Source organism: Pinus tabuliformis, chromosome 6, assembly GCF_031772625.1.
Source record: "Pinus tabuliformis cultivar Carrire ecotype Pingquan chromosome 6, CPIR1, whole genome shotgun sequence".
Classification (NCBI taxonomy): Eukaryota; Viridiplantae; Streptophyta; class Pinopsida; order Pinales; family Pinaceae; genus Pinus; species Pinus tabuliformis.
Genome location: NC_142292.1, coordinates 748,027,083 through 748,050,459, shown reverse-complemented (window position 1 = coordinate 748,050,459; position 23,377 = coordinate 748,027,083). Strand labels below are relative to the sequence as shown.

Below are 23,377 nucleotides of genomic sequence, written 5' to 3'. Positions count from 1 at the left end.
TGTTAGCCTATTGTCTTTGTTTCTTTTGCTGGGTTATAATCTCCTCTATGGGTCTCGTAACGAGGACTGTAGGTACATTGTGAAGGCTACCATGGCTTTGGCAACAGTCGGAAGCATTGGAAGAATGAAAGAAAGCTTGTGGCAAGAGGATTCTCCCACAAGTGATTTGTGTTTGTGAGGAAGAAATTGTACTGATTGGAAGGACTCCAGAAGCAAGTTGGCCAACAAGTTTGAGGGATGTCATTTTTTTTAGATCTGTGGAGAAAATCAATGATGACTTCAAGGTGGATTTACAAGATCAAGCATTTGGGTGATGGACAACAAGCCCATAGCCTTTCCCATGGTATACAATCTAATGACGTTGAATGGCAGAGGGAGCAACTTGGATTGTCTCAACAGGATTTGTTTAAGCATTAGAGGGAGCACCAAGTCAGGTTGACCAGAAAGTAGCTGTGGTAATGGATTCAAGTTGGTTAGTTTATGGTTGAGCCAAGGGATATGACGCAACATGCGTTGTTGAGGTATCGACATGGTACAATTGGATATGGATTGAGATATGTCTCGAACAATTGCAGCGATTCATTGATTCAACTTGGTTTCTGCCATGATGAGTAGGAAACTGTTACCATATGAAGCATAACATATTATAGCTTGGCAAGTTGTGAAGTAGCGTGGCTTCGGAAGCTACTCACAGGATTGCTTCATCAAGTGCGGGAGACTACCATGATGAGAGGTCAAAGCACATGGTACAAAAGGAGTAGTGAGGCTCCCATGTATTTCTATAGTTGAGCTGGTTGTTGAAAGCCTTTGTCCCTAGATGAAGTTTGCATACTTCTAGGACAAGCTTGGAGTGATTGAAAATGCTTCCCTTGGTTGAAGGGAGTGTTGATGTTGTAGCATCAAGGGGCGGATAATCTCCTTTAGGTCATGGGTATTAACCAGAAAACCATGTAATATGGTTAGGGAGATCTGCCTTAGGTCATGGATATTGACTAGGAAACCATGTAATATGGTTGGGGAGATTGGCCTAATTAGCATTAAGGCCTAGATTGCTCCCTCGGTTAGTGGGGTTCTAATCATATTGCCATGGGGCTTAACTAGTGGGTTGAGCTTGTGCCTTATAACATCGAGTAAGTATTTTTACCATTTAGTGGTAAATGGGCCCCGAGTTTCACCATGGGTCAAGTGGGGTTCCTGACAAGACTCCAAGTGGAGACTTGGTGGATTGCTGTGGTTTCACCATGGGATAGGTGGGGTTCCTAACAAGACTCCAAGTTACTTGGTAGATTGGTGAGCCAAGGACTAGACTGTGACTAGTTCCTAAGCATAACATATTACAACTTGGCGAGTTGTGAAGCAGTGTGGCTTCGGAAGCTACCCGCAGAATTGCTTCATCAAGTGTGAGAGACTACCATGATGAGAGGTCGAAGCACATGGTACAAAAGGAGTAGTGAGGCTCCCATTTATTTCTATAGTTGAGCTGGTTGCTGAAAGCCTTTGTCCTTGGATGAAGTTTGCATTCTGCTAGGACAAGCTTGGAGTGATTGAGAATGCTTCCCTTGGTTGAAGGGAGTGTTGATGTTGTAGCATCAAGGGGCGGATAATCTCCTTTAGGTCATGGGTATTGACCAGAAAACCATGTAATATGGTTAAGGAGATCTCCCTCAAGTCATGGATATTGATTGGGAAACCATGTAATATGGTTGTGGAGATTGACCTAATTAGCATTAAGGCCTAGATTGCTCCCTCGGTTAGTGGGGTTCTGATCATATTGCCATGGGGTTTAACTAGTGGGTTGAGCTTGTGCCTTATAACATCAAGCAAGTATTTTTACCATTTAGTGGTAAATGGGCCTCGAGTTTCACCATGGGTCAAGTGGGGTTCCTGACAAGACTCCAAGTGGAGACTTGGTAGATTGGTGTGGTTTCACCATGGGTTAGTTGGGGTTCCTAACAAGACTCCAAGTTACTTGGTAGATTGGTGAGCCAAGGACTAGTCTGTGACTAGTTCCTTTATTTACGCTGATGCGGGGATGCCTTCAAATATTTTGTTGGAATTGAGAAATTTTATTCATGGTATGTACATCTATGGAAGTCAAGGAGAAATACCTCCCTAGCTAAGAGGGAGTGTTGAAATATTATAGCTGCGGTCAGTATTTAAGTCAACAAAATCAAAAGGAATTAAATGGATATTTTACTCTTCATCTTGGATCTAAACTGGACAGGTTGGCCCCACCAAGAGAAGGGGTTTGACCCTTGGTGAAAACCTACTTGATAATACACATATAAATTAGCAAGAGACCTCCTCATTTGGCATTATCAACTCGAATTCTCTCAAGAAAATGTGATCTTTTCTTCACAATGCGAAGGAGGGAGAAATCTAAAGTTTGACCAACGAACCTTGACTTTGACTAGCGAGCTTTGACCAATGAGTGTTGACCAACATTGACTTTGATTATTTTTAGGTTGTGTTGACCAAATCTTTGATTGTTCTTTGGAGCGAATATTTTGGCATCTTTTATTGAAGAAGTTGACAAAATTTCTGAGTTGTTTTTCTAGGTGTTGATTGTCTTTGATCATAGTTCAAATAGTTTTGACTGAATCTTCAGTGGAATTGCACAATCGAAATTCGGTCCCTTTGACCTCAGTTGACCAAGAGTAGCGACAAGCAAATTTCTACCTCTTTGAATAGAATTGACTTGTGAGTAGAAGTTTGACTTTCTCTCTCCTTTGATTGTTTTGACTTGGATTTTGGTTCGGTCAATGGAATGCTATTTTCAATATGATTGGATTGGACAATTTCCCCTAAGAGAAGATTTGTTGGGCTTTTTCTTGGTTTTGGGTTTTCCCATGATAAATTTTTGTGTCCCTTGTGTATCATTGTTTTATTGCGATCTCTACTACCCTATTGTATTTATGGTTGAAATTTTCTGAAGTGTAATTGCATAGTGATTTGGTTTCTGGAATGTGCTAAAGATATAATTGTACCATTGGAAGTAATTATCTAGTTGAAATTGTGCTTGTCTTAATTGCTCCTTAAAAATCAACAATTTATTATGTTTCACATTGGCTACAAAGTCGTCTTGTGACTTTGATTAGTACTTTCCCATTATTTTAATGTTTGAGGGGCTTCTAGGCATAATTAGACATTAGTAGCACACGTATATATTTGAGATCCATTCATGGTGATCTCTCATCATCTCATCACTTGGAATTTCAACCCTCTTGAGCAATTCACATTCTTCTCTTGTGGAGGATTTGGAGTAATCTTGATGCACTTTGACATTTGGAGTTGATTTGTCTATCTTTGGAGCTATTCTTTGGATGAATGGAATGGATTCTTTGCATGTTATCCTATAGTGTATTTAGATGTTGAAAATTTATCTCTTACATGTCTAGTGTATGGAATTTTGTTGATTCTAGTAATTGCAATTGTGCCCTAATTTTGTTGATTATTTACTAAATGCTAATCTCAATGATCTATTGCATTCATTACTCATAACTAATGTGTAAATGAATGTTCGTAGTGGTGAACTCTTGGTAGCTCTCCCATGAAAAATCCATCTTCCATTGCATAGGTAATTGTTGGAATTTTACTTGCTAGGGCATCAAAATTTTGGCCTCCATAGAAGCTCTTTGGCTAATCTAACACATTGAGGACTCCATACTCCCAAGGAATAAGGGTCTGGTCCATTTGGTTGCTGATCACATCTTAATTTTATCCATTGTCTCTCTCTATTCAACCCTTTCTAGGTTAAGTTAGGAAACTAGGTTTTGGTGTGAATCCCAAGGCAAGAGGAATTTTGGTGGTTGGAGAGCCTAAACATCAAGACGATAGTATTTGCCACAAAATCTATCCTTTTGGTGGGCATCCACTTCAATTTCATCCATAAGTTTCTTTTCCCTATCTGCTTTCCCAAGAGGGAAACCCTAGCTTTCGTTCCTTCAACCTAAGGGCTTCCTTAAAGGTTTCATGAGCCTTGACATAGATGGTATACATTGTAAGAAACCTTTTCTTCTAGCCTTGACCTTTAGTCGCTCCAACACTCGTCAAATTTATCAAGCCCTAGTTCCTGTGCCCTTATTTATAGGTCTCTTCATCGAATTACTTCCTTGTGAAGCGTTGAACCTAAATTGTGTCTTTCTTGAAGAATTCCTAGTGAGGTCATTTCGTATAATAACCCTAGAATACCTGTTTGATGCAAGATTTTTCACCTCTTCCTGCAAATTCACCTTGTCCAGATCACACAACAAATCACTTCATCATCAAACCCTTAATTTGTTCTGCAAAGATATTTCATATAAAAATTCTAGTTCACTTATAGTGAATTCTAAAGCATGCAAATATTAGAACTATTATCAGTGACATAGATACACCAAACAATTTATGAACATAATGATCATGTCCATACAATTTATTCAGTGACATTCAGCCATTACACTTACAATGATTAAATACAAATTTATGAATCCATCACTCCATGAATGAATTCACTTCTCATTTAATAAATCTTTCATCAATGTGCCATATCTATATTATTCAAGAAGTATTTACAATTACAAAAGTATTCACTTGTCTCTTGGTTTGATCTCACATTCATTTGGCCATTAGTTTTCCCCTCATGCTTACAATGATTAAATACAAAGTTACAAGGAAATTAAATTTTAGTAAATCCATAAATCACTCCATGATTTATTCCCTAAAGCTCGCATGATTTATTCACTAAAGCTCTCATGATTTATTCCATAAATCTTTCATTCTTTTCAAGGCAACTTTGCTTTTGCCTTATATGGAAAAATTCTCTCTTATCTATAGCTTTTCTAAAACTATTCTGTAATAATTAGAAGAAACTAAGAAGATTTACAATTAACGAATTAGAATTCATTTACAATATTGAAACCCCTTTTGTAGCTTTTCTTCAAAAATCTTGATGGCTTGGAAGCTCTAATGCTCTTGCATCAGACTCCCAAGGTAGAAAAAATTCATGACCTCTTGGTCATGTGTCATTAATTGTCAAATCCTCCTGGATCCCAAAATTTGGTTTGTAATTTTCATCCACTTCATTATGTTGTTGCTTGACTTGTTTAGCTGTTGTTGCCTTTGTCTCTCTAGGTTTCCAAGCATTAAATTGCAACCTTCCTTTGATTTGGTTGTTCTTCCTTCTACAGTACCTTTGTCTGGACACTCTCTCCATCAACATCCAAATCTCATTAATTTCTTCATCCAACTTTATTATTGGCTATTGAAATCTTCTGCTGTCAACTTCCATTTGTTGCATGATCTCTTCCTCCATACTGTTGTTGTATGACACTCCGATATGTTGCTCTAAATCAACTTGATCTATTCCTGCAACCTCTATGTAGTCACATGCATCTCTTACTAGCCATTCCTCTAAATACCTCATCTCCTCCTCAGAATCATTAAACACTAAATTTGAATGTTTTACTTGAAGTTTAATGCTATCATTAGGAAATAGGTTGTCTTCTATTTCTTTAATTATCTCCTCATGCTCATCTTCAATTTTTATGCCTGCATTCACAAAAAATTCATTAGTTTCATAAATATGAGATTCTTGGATCTCATCCACTGTTATATCCTCTTCTTCACAAAGCAACGACCCTTTCTCTGGTTCACAATAGTGCACTTTTTCTTCCTCTTACTCAACTACTTTTATTTCCCCTTCTTTTAACAAGGTTCTTATCATGTGTCTCATCTTCTTTTGCAGCTTTCTTGGAAACAATTCCTTAACCGACCATTTAACTTTCTTCTTAAAAATCCAGCCGCATTTATGGTCTTCAACTTCTTGTTGTAGTAGCTCCATAAGCACATTCAACCGTGCTTTCATTTCAACAAGTTCCCTATTAAACTCTTCATCACTCGTTTTCTTCTTGATGTCTTTTGCCTTGACATCTTCTTTCCTTCTGTCGTGGCTTACACTTGAACCTTTGTCCTGACCCTCTGTGGTCATCCTTCTCTCTAGGTTTGTGAGCTTTTCCATGCTCGATAGTGAACTGCAGCCAAGCCTCTCCTCTGTAGCAAGTCCCCTCTTCTTGCCACTCAATACCTCATCAAGCTTTCTTCACTAGCTTGACCTTTTGGAATTTTCTCTGGTTCTCTCCATAGAACCTTCACTTGGAAACTCTACCCACACTTACTATGGAACTACCCTTTGACAACTTTTACCCAACTTCTACTTGTTGGAAGTCGCCCTTCTTTTGGTTTAAATCCTTAATTCCAAAGAGCTTACTAGCTCTACTACCACATGATGCAGGTAAATTAACCTCTTCCTACAAATTCACATTCTCTAGATCACACAACAAATCACTTCATCAAGAAGCCCTTAATTTGTTTTGTGAAGATATTTCCTATAAAAAATTCTACTTCACTTACAGTGAATTGTAAAGCATGCACATATTAGAACTATTATCAGTTACATAGATACACTAGACAATTTATAAACATAATGAAAATTCCTTTCATTAATAAAATCATGTTCATAAAATTTCAAAAGTATTCATATCTCTCTTATCTTGATCTCACATTCATTTGGCCATTAGTTCACCTCTCATGCTTACAATGATTGAATACAAAGTTACAAGAAAATTAGATTTTAGTAAATCCATAAATCACTCTGTGATTTATTCCCTAAAGCTCTCATGATTTATTCACTAAAGCTCTCATGATTTATTCCATAAATCTCTCATTCTTTTCAAGGCATCTTTGCTTTTGCCTTGTTGAAAAAATCTCTATTATCCGTGGCTTTTCTAAAACTATTCTATAATAATTAAAAGAAACTAAGAATATTTACAATTAAGGAATTAGAATTCCTTTACAATATTGAAACCCCTTTTGTAGCTTTTCTTCAAAAATCTTGATGGCTTGGAAGCTCTAATGCTCCTGCATCACTATTACAAGTGATTTCTCTCCTACCTGGACCCTTCCCATTGGGTAAAATCCATAAAGAGTAGGGGGTTTTCGCTGTGGTGACAGTAGGCCACTACCCAAATGTTGCTTCTTGGTCTAGCTTACACCTTGTAGGATTTCCCTCTTCAAGGCCTACTAGATTTTGCGTCAATAAAGGGTTTATATTTGAAGCTTCTATAGATGGTACAAAAGGCCTACCTATATGCCCATTCAATAATGATAAAGTGTAAAACCTTTTTTGTAGTTTGAAATGATGCTTTTGTACAACTATTATATGACATTTTCATATCCATGTTATCTTTTAAGTTTTGGCTTTTTGCTGCCATAATAGTGATTTTTTTGGTGGGATATGCAAAGAGATTTAACTTTTTAGCATTGCTAATATTGGTAAAATTTTGTATACTTTCATACACTATAAGTAACATGAAATCTTTATTTTGTACGAATCTTATGAGTTTTAGTGTCCTTGGTTGCATAATTCCTTTTATTGATATTAATGAAATTTTAGGAATGCCTTCTGTTACTCCATCCAAAACAGGTGCAATAGTAAAATTTTGGATTAACAAAGCACTTTGTGGCATGGTATAACCCTCCTGTATGATCTGGTTGCATTCTAATTTTTGGGTGCCTCAGATTTCCTAGGGAATCTTATGTTGTTCGAGACACTTCACATGTGTTTAAAGCATTGGTAACACCTCTTGAGGCAATTTTGAGGCTGTTTGTGGACACTTGGATACCTCCTATGCATGGCACATGGAAATTGCTTGAACACTATCGTTGTTGGTCACTTAAACTTTATGGGCTGATTATGACATCATTTAAAGGCTCACTTGGGGCCGTTGCTGGGGTACTTTGGATGACTTTGAAGGGTAATGTGGATGCTGTGTTCATGGTTTACCTTAGATGATGTAGACATAGCGTGGTTGAAGTATCTTGAAGAATAAGTGAGTTGAAATGGTGATCCGAATCTTATGGGGGTTATTGTCTAAGTTTAGATTTATAATTCATGAAGTCATGCTTTTATGTGAAAGGGAACTTTATAGATATGTAATTGATGGAGTAAACCCTAGTTAAAGTTGACTCCATAAAAGAGACACCCTATAAGAATGCAATAGGAAGAGAGTGAAGATCAAGAAGGATAGGTCGCAAAATTGGCCTCATTGCATATAATGGTTCTTCTTAATGTAAATTTTCTTCTATTCTAATCTCTCTCTCTCTCTCTTCATAATTTTTTGATGTATTCTGTTCTTTCATTTTTATCAATGTTCTTGTGATCAATTGTATGGAAGATCTCTATGTTTTTTGTCCTCCAATCTCGACATTCAAGCCTCCTAGATCTTAGCCTCCTTGATATGACTTTATGATTTATACATCCAAACTTAAACTATAACTCTCGTAAGGTTTAGATCAATAACCACCCTAAGCTTCAGATCAATTGGGGATTAACTTCACTATATTTGAGCTCACTTGGCTGGATAGGGGTATAATGACCTAATTTTCGTCTTGAAAAGATGCCTTCATTTGCGAGGTTGTTTGGAGGTATAAGATCTTTAGTGCCACTTCGTTGATGGAATGTTATGCAACCTTTTTCTTGAGGCTGTTCTAGTAATAAAGGAAGAACGTTGGAGTCTTTTTGACTTGGGCAAGCACCTTACCACATTTTGAGGCTTGGACCATGAGGAGATTGATAATCTACATCAACTTCAAATGAATTGGAGGGTTGACGTGGCAACTTGGACCAGTTTTATTTAATCTTGGGTGGATAGAGCCCCCTTGTTAGCCTTTGACTCATCAAATCATTTTAAATGTGGCTCAACCACTTTATTTTAATTATGTGATAAGTTACTTGTTCTTAGAAGTCAACTAGATTTAGTTTGCTTAAGCTAGATCCAAGGAATCAAATAAAAAAATGATATTTTATTGTAAAGGAAGTTAGAGCTCACTTTATGAATAAAGGAGAGCTTCCTCAGTTGTACTCATAGTTGGAGTGTGTGAGGACTTAATGGAAATATCTGTATTGGAGCATTTTTGATTTTGAGGGGTTATCTATTTGGAAAATTTTCGAGGTTTGGAACCTATTCTTTCTTGGTTATTTCTCCTACATCATTACTGGCATCATTGTGATTAGTCAATACTATCGTAAGGGTACTAAGTTCGATCCATTTGATCAGAAACTTTGTCACTTGGAAGGAGAATGTCTAGAGGCTCTTCTCACATTCTCTCCTTTGTTTGTTTTTTATAAGTTTTAATCTTGCTTGCTAGGCCATACTCTGAAGTTCATTAGTAAGGATTTTGATCTTTTTCCATCCCACAATTGATCTTGTGGTTGAAGGATTTTCTCTATTAGGCCAAATCCTCCATTCTATGATATATTCTCCAACAATTAGATTCATCCCTCTTGGGAAAAATTGTCACACTCATATGAAGTTTACACTATTGTCCCAGAAGCGGTGCGAATTTGGCATTTTCCAGGTGTTTGGCACCTATCTAATTCATAGACCAAGTTCCCTTCCTTACATAGAGGCCAAGTCTATTCTTGTGGGCCAAAAATATTCCCAATAGAGGGTCAAATTCAATCTTATTAGTGGGCCAAATTCCTGAAGAACAATCACTCATATTGGGCTGAAGATTGTCATCATTTCTTCCTCATATTAGCCTTTGTCAATTGGTTGAATTCATCAAGTTCTAGGAGAAAATTCAGCAAGGGTCGAGTTGGCAAATCTTAGAAGGTTTTATAGTGAAGATCTGGCAATCTCCTAAATTTCTATCCCAATAAAGTTAATTTTGCCTCAGATAATCATTCTTTTATTTTTCCTATGAAATGTTTGACAAAAATCTCTGTTCCTTGAGGTGTTTGCTGAAGGTGTTCTTCTAAGTGTTTGATAGAGATTTGCACAAGCACTGTTTGTAAAAAGTTGTCATATAAAAAATTTAAAATTTTGTGAAGAAAATTTGCACAAATTAGATTGGGCACATTACACAAATCCTAGTGATTTCAGATTTCTTTTAAAGTTGTCTAGGTAGCTTTGATACCATGTTAAATCAAGTAATACTAGCCCATATTTATTTTCTCATGACAATTATTTATTCCCATCAACTTATTTAACAAAATAAATCCTGAATTACTGAAAAATAAAATCATTGGTATTTTAATATCTAAAATATATGCAATGGAAATAAACTGGAGAGATCAATCATAGATTGCAATATAAATAAGTCACCCACAATAGTTCTTTGTCATTTTTTAATTTGGAGAATTAGGGTTTCAACCCATAGAGAATTTGCAAAGAATGCAACTTGACCCCACTGGAATAATTCTACCCAAGGGAAATTGACCTCTGAAGAAATTCGACCTGAAGAAAATTGAGACACCTATCACTAGAAAATCGACCTTTGCGCTATCTCTCACTCAGCCTCTGCTCACTCATAACTTGACCATGGCAAATCGACCTCCTAAACAATTGTGCCTTCTCAATTCAACAATTTGACCTCACCATTTCCTAGCAAATCGGCCTCCTAGAAGCTCCCCGAAATTACCCCCATATTCTTTTTCCTTCTCCTCAGTCGAATTGAGTCTCATGCCTAGAGAATTCACTCCCTCCTTGAAAAATTGCTTTCCCAAAAATGTTGTAGTTGCCCTTCTCTCCTATGTTCTTGTGTTCTCACCTCTTCGCTAGGCTTCTTTTATATTCTTCTTTAAGCTCAAATCCCTAACCCTAATCTATGGTCAAAAGATCTTGGAGATCGTTGGTTGTGATTATTTCTAAATGACTTAAATAATTAAATTATTTATCCTTAGGAAATGACTTAATAGTCCACATTAATTAATTGATTTTAATTATTGTACTTTTCGTAAGTTAGATTTAGGAAAGAGGACATAAATCACTGACTGCACCAAACAAGCACCTAAAGAAGGCATTAAATCATCTTCCACATGCTAAGACATGAAGCCTATGCAGAAGACCTTTAGAAACTGCCACAAGCTTCAAGAAATATATCAATAAATATTGAAACTAATAAGTATGATTAATAATTATTAAAGGAAATGTTTGTTAGTTGGGACATGATTATCAATGAAAGAGCAACCAACCTAGTATTTATATGGGCTCACATTTTAACCAAATCATATCATTCTTTTATACATTATTCAATATATTATATTGTATCCTCAGTGGATTACATTAAATTCCAAGTATTTTGGTTATTCTATTTGTGAGCTAGGTTTGGCTATCAAATTTGGTATCAAAGACAATTCTAATTTCAACATTTGACCATTCTCCTTATTATTGAAGAATGTAACTAGGTTCGATCTTCATATTTGTACTTGAGTCATGATGAAATGTATTTATCAAAAGAAATAATAATAATAATTCTTATTATTATTAATATGACTTATTAAAGCATGGGTTTCATGCTTGGGTCATCATGTCTTAGGTCAAAGTCCCCATTGAGGACTTGTAGGTTTTATACTGAGTCATTAGCATCATTGTCCATTTAGAGAGACCCTTGGGCTTTCGAATCATGTAAACATATTTATTATCGAGTCAAATAAGTCATTTGTCAGTGCCACACAAAGTCGGCCTCAAGGAGGTCAAGTCAGCCTCAAATAGGGTAATTTGACCTCGCTAGAAGCCTATATATACAAGTAGTTCGAATTCATTTGGAGCATTCACACTCAAAAGTTCGATATTTAAGAGAAGAAGAGCAGAAAAAGTGCAAAGTTGTTGGAAGAAGGAAGATCAAAGTTTCTGGGTTAGTCTCTCTCACTGCTGGGTCAAATTTGTTGTTGGGCTAATTGTTGGGTCGAAGTTGTCGCTGGATTGAATTTCTGTTGCTGGTACGAGTTGTTGATGCTAGGACGAAGTTATTGTTGAAAGGGTTATCATCTATAGAAGGAAGAAAAGGATGACTTAGTGTGGAGGAAGTCTGTGTCTAGGTCAAGAGTCTTGGATCATCTTGTGAAATTATCAAGGAAGAGTTGTTGACTGGTTTTTCCCCTAGGTAGGGCTTTTGCCTTGGCTGTCTGCCTATAGCTAGTGTCTATTATCTTTGTGCTATTGTTTTGGTAATTGCTTGATGAACTAAAAGATAAAAGAGGAACATAAGAAAAACATAAGAATATCACATGTAATTATCTATATAAGGAAAATCGTTCAGCCTTTTTGATTTTCTAACTTGGTTTCAGAGCTAAGGTGAAGAAGGAAAAAGACAACTCAAAGAGCTATTGAAAGGAGAATAAGGATTTCTAAGAAGCTTTGAATAAGGGTCATCAAAAGAAATCATATAAGAAGTCAAGTCTATTAAGGACAATGTCTGACTCAATGAAGGGAGAAAACAAACTAGAAGGAGCATCTAACTATAGGGCTTGGAAGAAGAGGATAGACCTCATCCTCGAAAAGAATAAAGTTTTGGATCTAGTCAATGGAAAGTTAAATAAGCATACTAATGAGTGAAGCGATGCAGAAAAGGCAAAGTTTAGAGAAATAGAAATATTGACCATGACTCTAATGGTGGATGGAATAAAGGATAACCTCATCCCCTATATATGCAACATAGACTTTGCTCAAGAAATGTACGAGGCATTATGCAAATGATTCACTATCAAGAATCTTGGTCAAGTAACAAGTCTTAAAAATGAACTAAGATCTAGAAAGATGACAAAGGAAGATACTGTGACATCTTTCTTTGTGAGAATAGCTAGATTAAGGGATAAACTCCAAGCAATTGATGAGATAGTACCGGAGAAGGAGCTTGTAATCACTGCACTTCTAGGTTTACCAACATCATGGAGTGCCTTCTCATCAGGTCTCAACAACTGGAAGGAGACTCCTACATTCGAACAACTATGGAATGCATGCAGTCAGGAAGAAATCATAATTTCTCTAGTAAGCAATAAGGAGAATGAAGAAGAAAAAGTTTCAAATGCCTACTTTGCTCATCACAAGAACAAAGGATCATTCAAGAAGTCTAAAGGGCCTAGAAGGAAAATAGAGATACCTAAAATCGAATGCTACAATTGTCATAAGATGGGTCACCATAAAAGTGATTGTCCTGAGAATCCAAGGAACAAGAAGAGAGAAAGGGAATATGCAAATATTGTTGATGAAGGACCTCTAAAGGAGAACAAAAAAGAAGAATCTAAAGTCAAAGACTTTTTTGCTAGGGACTCTATCCTTCCACTCTAAGTTTTTCATTTGTTTTGTATTTTCATTTCTAGAACTTATAGGTTTAATATTCTTTGGATAAACATTGTTGAATTGTTTTGTTAAAGTTATAGGTATCCCTCGAGATTGGATTAAGAGGGAACCCTCACCACTTTTTCAAAGATAAGTATCTTACTCTTTGTATTATCTTTCGTCTTTGCTTTTCCTTTTCTTATCTAGATGTGTTTATAATAGATGCTAATAACACTTCTTTTCATATTTTTCCTTGTTTAGGAAAAGCCTGCGGATATTCTCCAGGGCCATGAAAGAGAAGCATTGGAATTGATGTCCTATAAGGTTTGTCTAACTCAAAGGTATGTCTTAGATTATAAGTTTTGGTTTTCATTGTTATAAAGGTATACTCATTCATACTAAGGAATCTATTTTACATTACTGACAAGTGTTATGTCTAGGACCTTTGAATCATAGAGATTCTTGTTTGGGAGATTAATCATTAGATTGAATCTACCCTCATTAAAATCATTTTGTTTGTGGAGCCCTGAAAGGTTCTCTGTAAAACCCTAACCTAAGTGTATGCTAATGTAAAAAACCCCAGTCTACTTAGGGTTACTAATGAAACCTAGAAAATACTATTCATTTTGATGTTTGGGTTTTGATGGTAATGTCATGCTTGGAGTCTTGGTATTGTTATGGAAACCCTAGTCATTTAGGGTTGAATGGTAATGTGTTCCTAGATCTTGAAGTTTTGGTAAATTAGGGTTTGTAAGTAAAACCCTTATGTATCGAGAATTAGCTCCTATGAATGAATCCTTAGTTAAATGTTTGTCTATATGATCAAAACCCTAGTTTGATCTAGATTGTGATATGTTTGACTTTAAATGTATTGATATTTGTCTCTTGGGTTTGTCCTATATATGCTATGATATGCTTGTGCATGATTATCCTAGATATGTATTTGTGTTAACCTATTTGTTGTTAAGTTCTAGGGTTTGTAGCTAATCCGTAGTAGAAGTTTGATATTCTAGGATATGATGTGATTATGTTGTTTCAATTATGATGTTAAAATCTAGGGATTACAACAAACCTTAGTAGAAGTTGGTCATATCGTTGAAACCTTAGATTGTGTTATAATTGTTTTATTTGTTGACATCTAAGGCTTAGTGTCTCATGCATGGAATCTAGGGTTTGCATTAAATCCTAGTAGAAGTCTAACATATGAATTCTAAAGTTGTTGGATGCATTGTAGAACTATACTTGTTTGAATTGCTTCTAGGGTTTGCAATATATTATAGTAGAGTATGTCATATCTTTGGAAGAAATATTGAGGCCCTAGATATAATGAGACCGATATCTTGATTGAGTTACTAATGTGATCTAGGGGTTATATCGTAATCCAAACAGAAGAAGTTGAAGTATAAAAGTATGTCTCTTGCTGATTATGAACATAACTAAGCTTTGGTATTTAATGCTTCAATGATTTTGATATAGTTAACTTCATGCTTCTATATATATGTATTTGGTTGTACTTGCTATCTAAGTCGTGTAGGTACATAATTTTCAAGATGATGAAGATGTTTGCTTGTAAAGTTGATTTGATAAGCATGATGAATGAAGTTATATGAATGATGATGATTAAGAAGGATGGAAGACATGAAAGATGCTCCGATGTCATAGAAAGAAGTTGATCTCCCCATGTTAAGAAGTCGAGGTAAAAGGAAGGATATCTTCCAAGTTGAGAGGGAGGGCATATTATAGTCATGATGGATACCTTGAAGAAGACAGTTGGAGAATGAATATTGAGGTGTTGTTGAAAGAAGGAAAGCAAGGTTTGGTTGCTGCATGTGAAGTAGGAAAGGAAGTTGAATAATTGAGGAAACCTTTGTCAAGATCTGTTTGGGAAGCGTCAAAGTCCTACTGTGATGAATTATGAGGCAACATCAAGAAGTCTGAAGACCTTGATGGTTTGTCTTTACTCATGAGTATTTGAAAGGTTGTTACCTATTGGGGTTGCGACTGTTCAGGTAAATCTCTTAAAGTTTTTGAAAGAGCATGCTTGAGGTTAGAGAGATTTGATGTGTTGAGGCATTGAGTGTATAAAATGCCTGGGAGGACATCTGACCGACATATGTGTTGATGTCTAGTTCCCGAAGTAGTAGGGAGGGTGGCATTGGTCATAGAGCTTTGACCTTGCATTACGCACCTAGTTCCTTGGGTTGATGGTTAGTAAGTAAGCCTAATGGTACCTAGAGAGGCTGAAAGCTTTAGTCCATCTTAGTCCCACCTAGATAGATTACCCTTGTCATGAATCTAGTGCATGGCACCGTAATTGCCTAAACTCTTCATGGTTCATGTGTTTTGAGATCTTCCATGTACTTGTATATGTAAGTATGAATACATCCCTAGTTAAGAGGGAGTGTTGAAGAATGTAACATGTCTGGTCTTCATATTTGTACTTGAGTCAAAATGAAATGTATTTATCAAAAGAAAGAAAAACAATTTTTTATTATTATTAATATGGATTATTAAAGCAAGGGTTTCATGCTTGGGTCATCATGTTTTAGGTCAAATTTCTCGTTGAGGAGTTCTATGATTTATACTGAGTCAGTAGTGTGTTTGTCCATTTAAAGAGACCCTTCTTCGGCTTTCGAATCATGTAAAAAGATTTATTATCGAGACAAATAAGTCATTTGTCACCTCCACACCAAGTCGACCTCAAGGAGATCTAGTCGGCCTCAAACAAGGTAATTCAACCTCATCAGAAGCCTATATATACAAGCAGTTCAAATTTATTTAGAGCACTCACACTCACAAGTTCGATATCTAAGAGAAGAAGAGCATAAAAAGTGCAAAGTTGTGGAAGAAGGAAAATCGAAGTTTTTGAGTTTGTGTCTCTCTCACTTGTGTGGATTCACTGGGATATTTGCTGGAAGGACAAAGATACTGCTGGGTCGAAGTTGTTGCTCGACTAACTGCTGGGTCAAAGTTGTTGTTGGATCAAAGTTGCTGCTGCTAGGGCAAAGTTATTGTTGAAAGGGTTATCATCTACAAAAGGAAGAAAAGGTTGACTTGGTGTGGAGGAAGTTTGTGTCTAGATCAAGGGTCTTGAATCATCTCGTGAAATTATTAAGGAAGAGTTGTTTACTGGGTTTTCCCCTAGAAAATCTTTATGCCTTTTTGATTTTCTAATGTTGATTTTTGGTAGCATCGGATGTGCTCTAAGTCTCAAATTTTGCAGGGAGACTTGGGCACATGTATTCCAAAGAACCCAAAAAGCGTTTTGGGAAATTCCACGCAGTAATAGTTTTATTAAAATAATTAATTATTTTTGATGGGTCCCTAAGTCTAAACTTAGGAAATTAAAATAATTAATGGGTATTAATCTAACTGTGGGTGTAACTTCTAGAAGAAGACGAGGATCAAGCATAAATGGTCTTAGCCATTGATTAACTTTTAAGCTGGGCCGTTGAATGTCAACGTAAAGATTATTAAAAGAAGCTTGAGGGTCATTTGCAATATTCGCTTATATAATCATGATTATCGATTAGTTGTGATGCTGCACTATTTGACCATTATTGATAATTAAAATTCCTCGGAGTTTGAAATAAGTGTCAATTATACATGTGACCTTTCTGCATGGTCACATCCTCTCCCAAAACAATTTACTTAAATTTTAGGAAAGGGTATTTAATAAAGAATTTTTGAGGACAAAAGTTAAAGATTAAAAAATTGAATTTGTTGACGGTGTTGGAAATCCGTCAAACAAAGGGTCTCCCCGATTGACGTCCCAATTAGTCCTCACACCGTTTGGAGTAGGAGCCCAATCTGGAATATTAGCCCGATTGCCATGTATTCTTATAGATTTGCCTTGGTTCTAACTGTCCGCAAGACAGCGAAACGCGTGGTGCCTTTGAAAAGAAAGGGGGGTGTACCTGGTGAGTGTTCGCTCATATGTGTCAGTTCTTTCATTGCAGAGGGGAGGAAAAGTGAGCCTCTAAGAGAGAGTTAGTAGTACCACCTTAGGAAAGACACACATGAACAAGAAGGATCTGTACAACATCAAGCGGACTAGTCCACAAGGATGCGACGATCATTGAAACCAATAGAACGAGGAAGATCTGTCTAATATCCAACGGAATAGTCTACGAGGATGCAACGACGATAATAGCAATTACAACACATTCTCAATATGGTAAGTACCAAAATAACCAAAATAGTTCAACTACTTTAGCACAAATGAAAGCAAACATGAATTACAAACATTCACAGAATAGTCTTACAAATATCCATAATCCATGCATGAAGAATGTGTGGGCCCATAGGGCTTCTCATATTAAGTAAAAGTTCCAAGACACATGTATACAATGGACACCAATAGCTCCAATAGTGGAGCATTGGAGCCACTCCTTGTTGCTCAAAACAATTAGCTTATCTCTCGGATGCCTTGCAAGAGGAGCCAAGGTGAAAAGCCATTGGCCCATACAATGAGGGTGTATATATAATCAAGAGGTGATGCCTCACCTTCCTTGTGACTCTTTGACTACCCTCATGACTGCTTGACTTCGTATGAATTTTCGACCTTACATGACTCTTCATATTCTGAATGTGTCCTTTGGACTTCCACTTTACAACACATGTTGAATAGGTAATTACATAATCCACAATAATGATGTGGCATATGATGACTTGTGACAGGACATGACATCACACTGATGGCATGAATTGCATGATGATGTGATAGTGCCAAGCTATCCTTCTTGCTGCTTTTTTCTTTGTGTCTTCTTGAAAAGGTGGTACATGTTCTTCTTCTTCGTCCTCCTTATGACTTGAAGATGAGGAGTCTTCCATTTGATCTTGATCTTCATCTTCTCTTAGAGTTCGGTGTTCCTTCGTCTTTTCGCTTGATGATACAATTATAATAAAATGGGACCTTGAGGGGTTTTAGCCTACATAACAATAAAACATTAGAAATGTAATCACCCAATATCTAGGGCTTAATAACGAGTTTTTGGGTTAACATGACGCTTATATAGGGTTGAACATGCCCCTCCCCTTCGAAAAAATGTTGTCCTCAACGCTTGACTATCTGAGTGTTTCTTCATGAGATACTCATCTTCCCAGGTTGCTTCTTCTACTGGTAGGTTCTTCCATTTGATGAGGTACTGAGTGATTGCTTGATTTCTCAGCTGCTTAGTCCCTATTTCCAAAATTGTTTTTGCTTCTAATATTACTTTCCCCCCTTCATTAATCTCTAGTAGAAGAGTTTTAAATGGGATCTTATCACCGATAACCTTGTTTATGCAAGTAGCATGGAAGACTAGGTGTACATGTGAACATGCAGGCAACTCCAATTTGTAGGCCGCACTTTCAATCCTCTGTAACACCTTATAGGGGCCGTAATACCTTGGAGCTAATTTATTTTCCTTATTTTGATTCTTGACAGACATCTATTTATATGGTTCTAGTCTGACATATATGCAATTCACCACTTCAAATTCCATGTCTTGTTGATTTGCTTGTTTTTTCATCCTATTTTGTGCTACAACCAAGTTGTCCTCCAATAGCTTGAGAACCTCTTTTTGGTGTTGGATGTGATCCCCTACTGCCTCAGATTTTATAGTCCCTTTCAAGGTTGATGTGATGGATGGAGCATGATATCCATAAAGTGTCATAAATGGTGACATTTTTTTATGAAGTATGGAAGGTTGTGTTGCACCACCATTCTACCAAGGGAAACCATTTGACTCATTTTGTCTATTTATCAAATGTAAAGAAGCATAGATATCCTTCTAAACATTTATTCACAATCTTAGTTTGCTTATCGGATTAAGGATGGTAAGATGAGTTGTGAGCCAATTGATTGCCCAAAAATTTCTAGTAAAAATTGGATGTTTATAACTTACAATTATCTTTGGTATTCCATATAGATTTTTTACTATTTCCCGAATGCTTCTGCCATAATTCTTGCTTTAAGAGGATGATAAAGAGAGAAAAAGTGGGAATACTTTTTCATTTGATCTATCACTACCATAATAACACTCTTTAATTTATATTTGGGTGAACCTGTAATTAAATCCATCGAAACTTCTTGCCAATGTTAACTTTCGGTTTGAAACATGTTTAAAACATTTTTATTTCTTCAACTCCATATGTGTCTTCTAGCATGTCCTCCTTCTCCATCTCCTTCTTTGTCATCTTGCTATGACATGATAAGGTACCCGATTTTGCAATTCACTCATGACGAAACGACATCAGTTCGACAAACCCTAGTCTAACATTGTGCATATTGATCCACTGACTGAGCTGAAATTGAATGGAAGGTTGGGAAAAGGGCTGAGTGACTACGCAATTGCACAGTTTAGGTAGTCAGGGGTGAGCTTGGGCCTTGATACTGCGTAGTGTGTAGTTCAGGTTGGGCTGAGGAAGAAGACTGCGCGGTCTAAGAGCTTAGGGTGACACGCTGAGGGAATGGGCACTGAATGAACCTTTTGTGCAATTTAGGAGGAGAGTGGAGCCCAAGTGAATGCGCAATTGCACATTTCAAGAGCTTAGGCTGTGGCTTGAGCCTTGAGACTGCCCAGTGCACAGTTCACGCAGGATTAGTGAGACAAACTGCACAGTTTCTTGACTCAGTGTGCTGAGCTGCGGGGTTTTGCAATGCTTGGGAGAATTGCGCAACCAGTTGCGTAGTTCAGGAGCTCAAGAATGAGCTTGAGGTTAGAGACTGCGCAATCCGCAGTTAAGGTCAGACTGGGAGGATGAATTGCGCAATCCTGGGAGGCAAGCTCTGGGCTTGAGCATTGAAGTTGCGAAATGCGCAGTTTTGGAGGGTTGGATGAGGCTAGGTTGCCTGGAACTTTTTGAAATTTGGCTAAGTGTGGGACCGAAGAGACTATTATGAAGAGTGACATGACTTGGCTATGATCACACACTTGAAAAACTTTTACGACACAACAACATAGATCATCGAGAGCACTTTAACAACATATTTCCCTCAGTGTGACAACTTTACGACAAGTGTGACACTAAAAGTACACTTTGCGATGATCGTGACGACACTTGTGCGACAATGCTTAAAACTTTGGGAATGAGTGCCACTGATGTTTACATAGTTAGACCAACTCATTCACACAAAGATAACCCCTTGAAACTGTTGATTTTTGGTAGCATCGAATGTGCTCTAGCCATGAAAATTGGTAGAGAGGCTAAGGCGCATGAGATCTCCAAGACCCAGAAATCGTTTGGGGAACACTGCCCAGATGGAGATATTTTAAAATAATTAATATTTTTAATGGGGTTCCTAAGTATAAACTTAGGAAAATTAAAATATTAATGTGTATTAATATATTATGGGATAGAAAATTTTAAATAACGAGGATCAAACCGGATCTAATCTTAGCCGTTGATTAGGGACTTAATCTCAGCTGTTGAATCGTCAACAGGAAAAGTATAAGAGAAGGCTTGAGGGTCAGTGGGAGACACATCAAGTTGATTACTCAATTCGGTTTTTTGGGGCAGGGTTTGTTGAGAAATCGAGTTAGTGATCTGTTGGAGTGAGGGGCAGTTGGGAGGCCGAGAATACATATCAGGGAGGTAGAGAAAGTGCAAGAGAGACAACGCAGAGCCTAGGAAGGCTGATGCAGAGGTAGCAAGGGTTGACACAGAGGCTGAGGAGGCCAGTGTAGAGGACACAGAGGGTCAAGAGGCTGACACAGAGGCTGAGGAGGTCATTGCAAAGGACAAAGAGGGTCAAGAGGCTGACGCAAAAGACACAGAGGTTGACGTAGGCAACACAAAGAGCTTCAAAGTTGATGTTGGGTTGAAGAGGTTGCGCTGAGGTGATTTCATGGACCAGATTGAGAGTTGATCAACTGACATAGAGCCGTAGGAGGGTGACGCAGTTCCAGAAGAAAGCTTGGAGTAGCTTTTACTGTCCAACTAAGGAACATTGGAAGTTACTGTGGGACCAATCATCTAGTTGCTTATTAGCTGAAATATCTGTCTTCGGAGAAAAGTATTTTTGCCGAGGATAATCTCTGAAGCGTGAGCCATTTCTGGCACCTTAGTTGTATTAAAAAATCTGCATAATAATAAAACCCTCATATCTGTTGCATCAGTTTTCCTGCATTGGATTTTTCTGGGGACGATTGTCCCAAAACAACAGTGTCTCTTGTGTTGTCTCAGTTTTATTTCAGTTGCTGATCTGTATATTTGTGAAGTCTACATTTGTGTTTACTTTGATATTTCTGTTAGTAAATAACTTGTTAATGTAATGAACAAGTAGGAGATAGTAAGCCAGAAAACACAGTAGGGGTTTCTGATGTGTTAAATTCAGGAATTTTCACATGGTATCAGAGTAGTTACATATCACAAGAGGATTGAAGACGCTAGCAGGAGAAATCTGAAGAATTTGCAGCAGAAGCAGTTGTCTCGAGAGACAATGTTGTTCCAGAGCTGAAGCAACAAGAGAAGAGGTGACACAATTCTTAGAGGGTGATGCAGAGGCTCACATAGAACCTATGTCAACATTTCAAGCCAAGGGAAGGGCCAACGCAAAGTCAAAGAGAGGCAAAAGAGGCTCACGCAAAGCCACATCATCTTGCTCAGCCATGTAGGATTGATGCAGTTGGTTGGAGGAGTAGATTCAGCCTTCGTCGTGATTGCACAAAAGCCTGAAGGGCTTAGTTTCTTCAGTTGCCGAGGTTAAGGGAGATGTGTAGAATGTGATTTGAGGAGCTGGTGGGACGCAGTTTCTGTCAGTACAGAACAGTGTCTAAGGAGACGGAACCAAGGTAGCAGCACTGTTTTAAAATTCGGCCGAGTCGGATTCGACTTGGCCGAGTTGATCCGAGTCACTAAAAAAATTTATGACCCGGCAAAAATACCAGTTCGAGAGGCCGAGTTGTTAGAGTCGGTCTAGTAGCCCTCCACCAGAGATCAAAGCTCTTTGCATTTCATGATTAGGTGTCCCATCAGTGTGATCATGTTGCATTCCGTTAGGCATGCCATAATCCCGGTGGAGGGAGTTTGTGTCTTTTATTCTCCTCCTGTTTGGCACTGCTGGTTCAGGTTTGTTTAAGTTAATAAAATCTTCAAAGGGTCATTCATTTTGCTTTAAATTTCGAGGTCTTAGGTCTAGGGTTGAGTCAATTTTTGTCTTGAGAGGTCATAAAGGACCAGCAGGCCAGAGGGATGTTCTTCATAAAACATCATTTCAATAATTCTCACTATTGTACAGCTAAATTTTCACCTTGTTTTCAAAACTCTGTTTTTGAAAAACAAAGGTCATTATCTCATTTTTTGTAAAAATTCTCAAAATTTCAAATTCTCCAAATGTCGAAGCGCAGCCTTGGTCTCCTTTGCCAAAGCATCTTGGAAGTTATCCCTGCAGAAATTTTCAGAAGAAATCATCATTTCAACCAATTTTTCAAAGAAAGGAAACCAAAAGTCAGAGCCAATTAATTCAAAAAAGTGTCAACACTCAAACATTATAAAGTGGGTTTTGGGCAAGTAAAAATCTAAAGGAAGCCTATAAAAGCACATTACTCTTCATTAGCAACTCATTTGCCTCTCACAAGCTAAGTGAATCCTTGCAAAGGCGATTTCAAGAGTTCTTGGGCAAATTGGGCAGTTTCAGAGGCGCGCTACGCATCAGGGATGGCGCGCTACGCGTTAGGGGCACGCTACGCGTCAGGCTGCATTTCTCAGAACAAATTTGCACTGCGCTACGCGTCAGAGGCGCGCTACGCGTTGGGCGAGGCGCGCTACGCGTTGGGTTTTTCGCTCAACAAACTGTCAGCAAGCTTCCAAATCCACTTTTCTCTCAAGCAAATTGCAGCATTTGAAAAAGTCAAACAACAGTTTATTGGGTGCAAAGTCAGCAATACATTTCAGCCATCTTGCCTTCAAAACCATGTCAGAAAACGAATCAGACTACCAGTAGAGTTATGACAGTGATTCAACACCGGAGGTAGAAGTACCAAGGAGGCATCACAAGGGTGGTAAGGGTGGTCTGCATGTCAGGGAGGAGCCCACTTATTTGGCTCAGTTGCAAGCTTGTCCACTTGCAATGACATGTTTTCAGTATCAATCATGCTTCAGATATTGTGAGAGGATCTCACAAATTCAACACCACAGAGAACTAGTCCGCTTGTTTGTCCTACATTTGCACAATGGTCATGTGAACCTTGCAGGAGTGGATTTCACCCTATCACCTGAAATTGTTGCTCAAGCCACCGGGATACCAAATGTTGGGGAAGAGTGGAACAAGCGCCAGCAGCTAGACAGATTTC

The 23,377-nt window shown here is 37.6% G+C and overlaps 1 protein-coding gene across 13 annotated transcripts in view; it reads left to right on the top strand.

Moving 5' to 3' along the window:
* Positions 1-23,377, top strand: part of LOC149260897 (uncharacterized) — a 291,502-nt gene that overhangs the window by 197,155 nt on the left and 70,970 nt on the right. For 2 of the 13 annotated variants that reach the window (XR_016258345.1, XM_089421320.1), the window contains one exon: positions 13,362-13,424. The exons of 8 other annotated variants lie outside the window; for them this stretch is intronic. Coding sequence is in view for 3 of the 5 variants with exons in the window: in XM_089421320.1 (XP_089277446.1) it covers positions 13,362-13,413 (52 nt within the window). In the remaining 2 variants the exon portion in view is untranslated. Of the gene's footprint in view, positions 1-13,201; positions 13,239-13,361; positions 13,442-23,377 lie in introns of those variants that run through there. 3 more of the 13 variants (XR_016258344.1, XM_089421317.1, XM_089421326.1) reach the window with 2 other exon arrangements.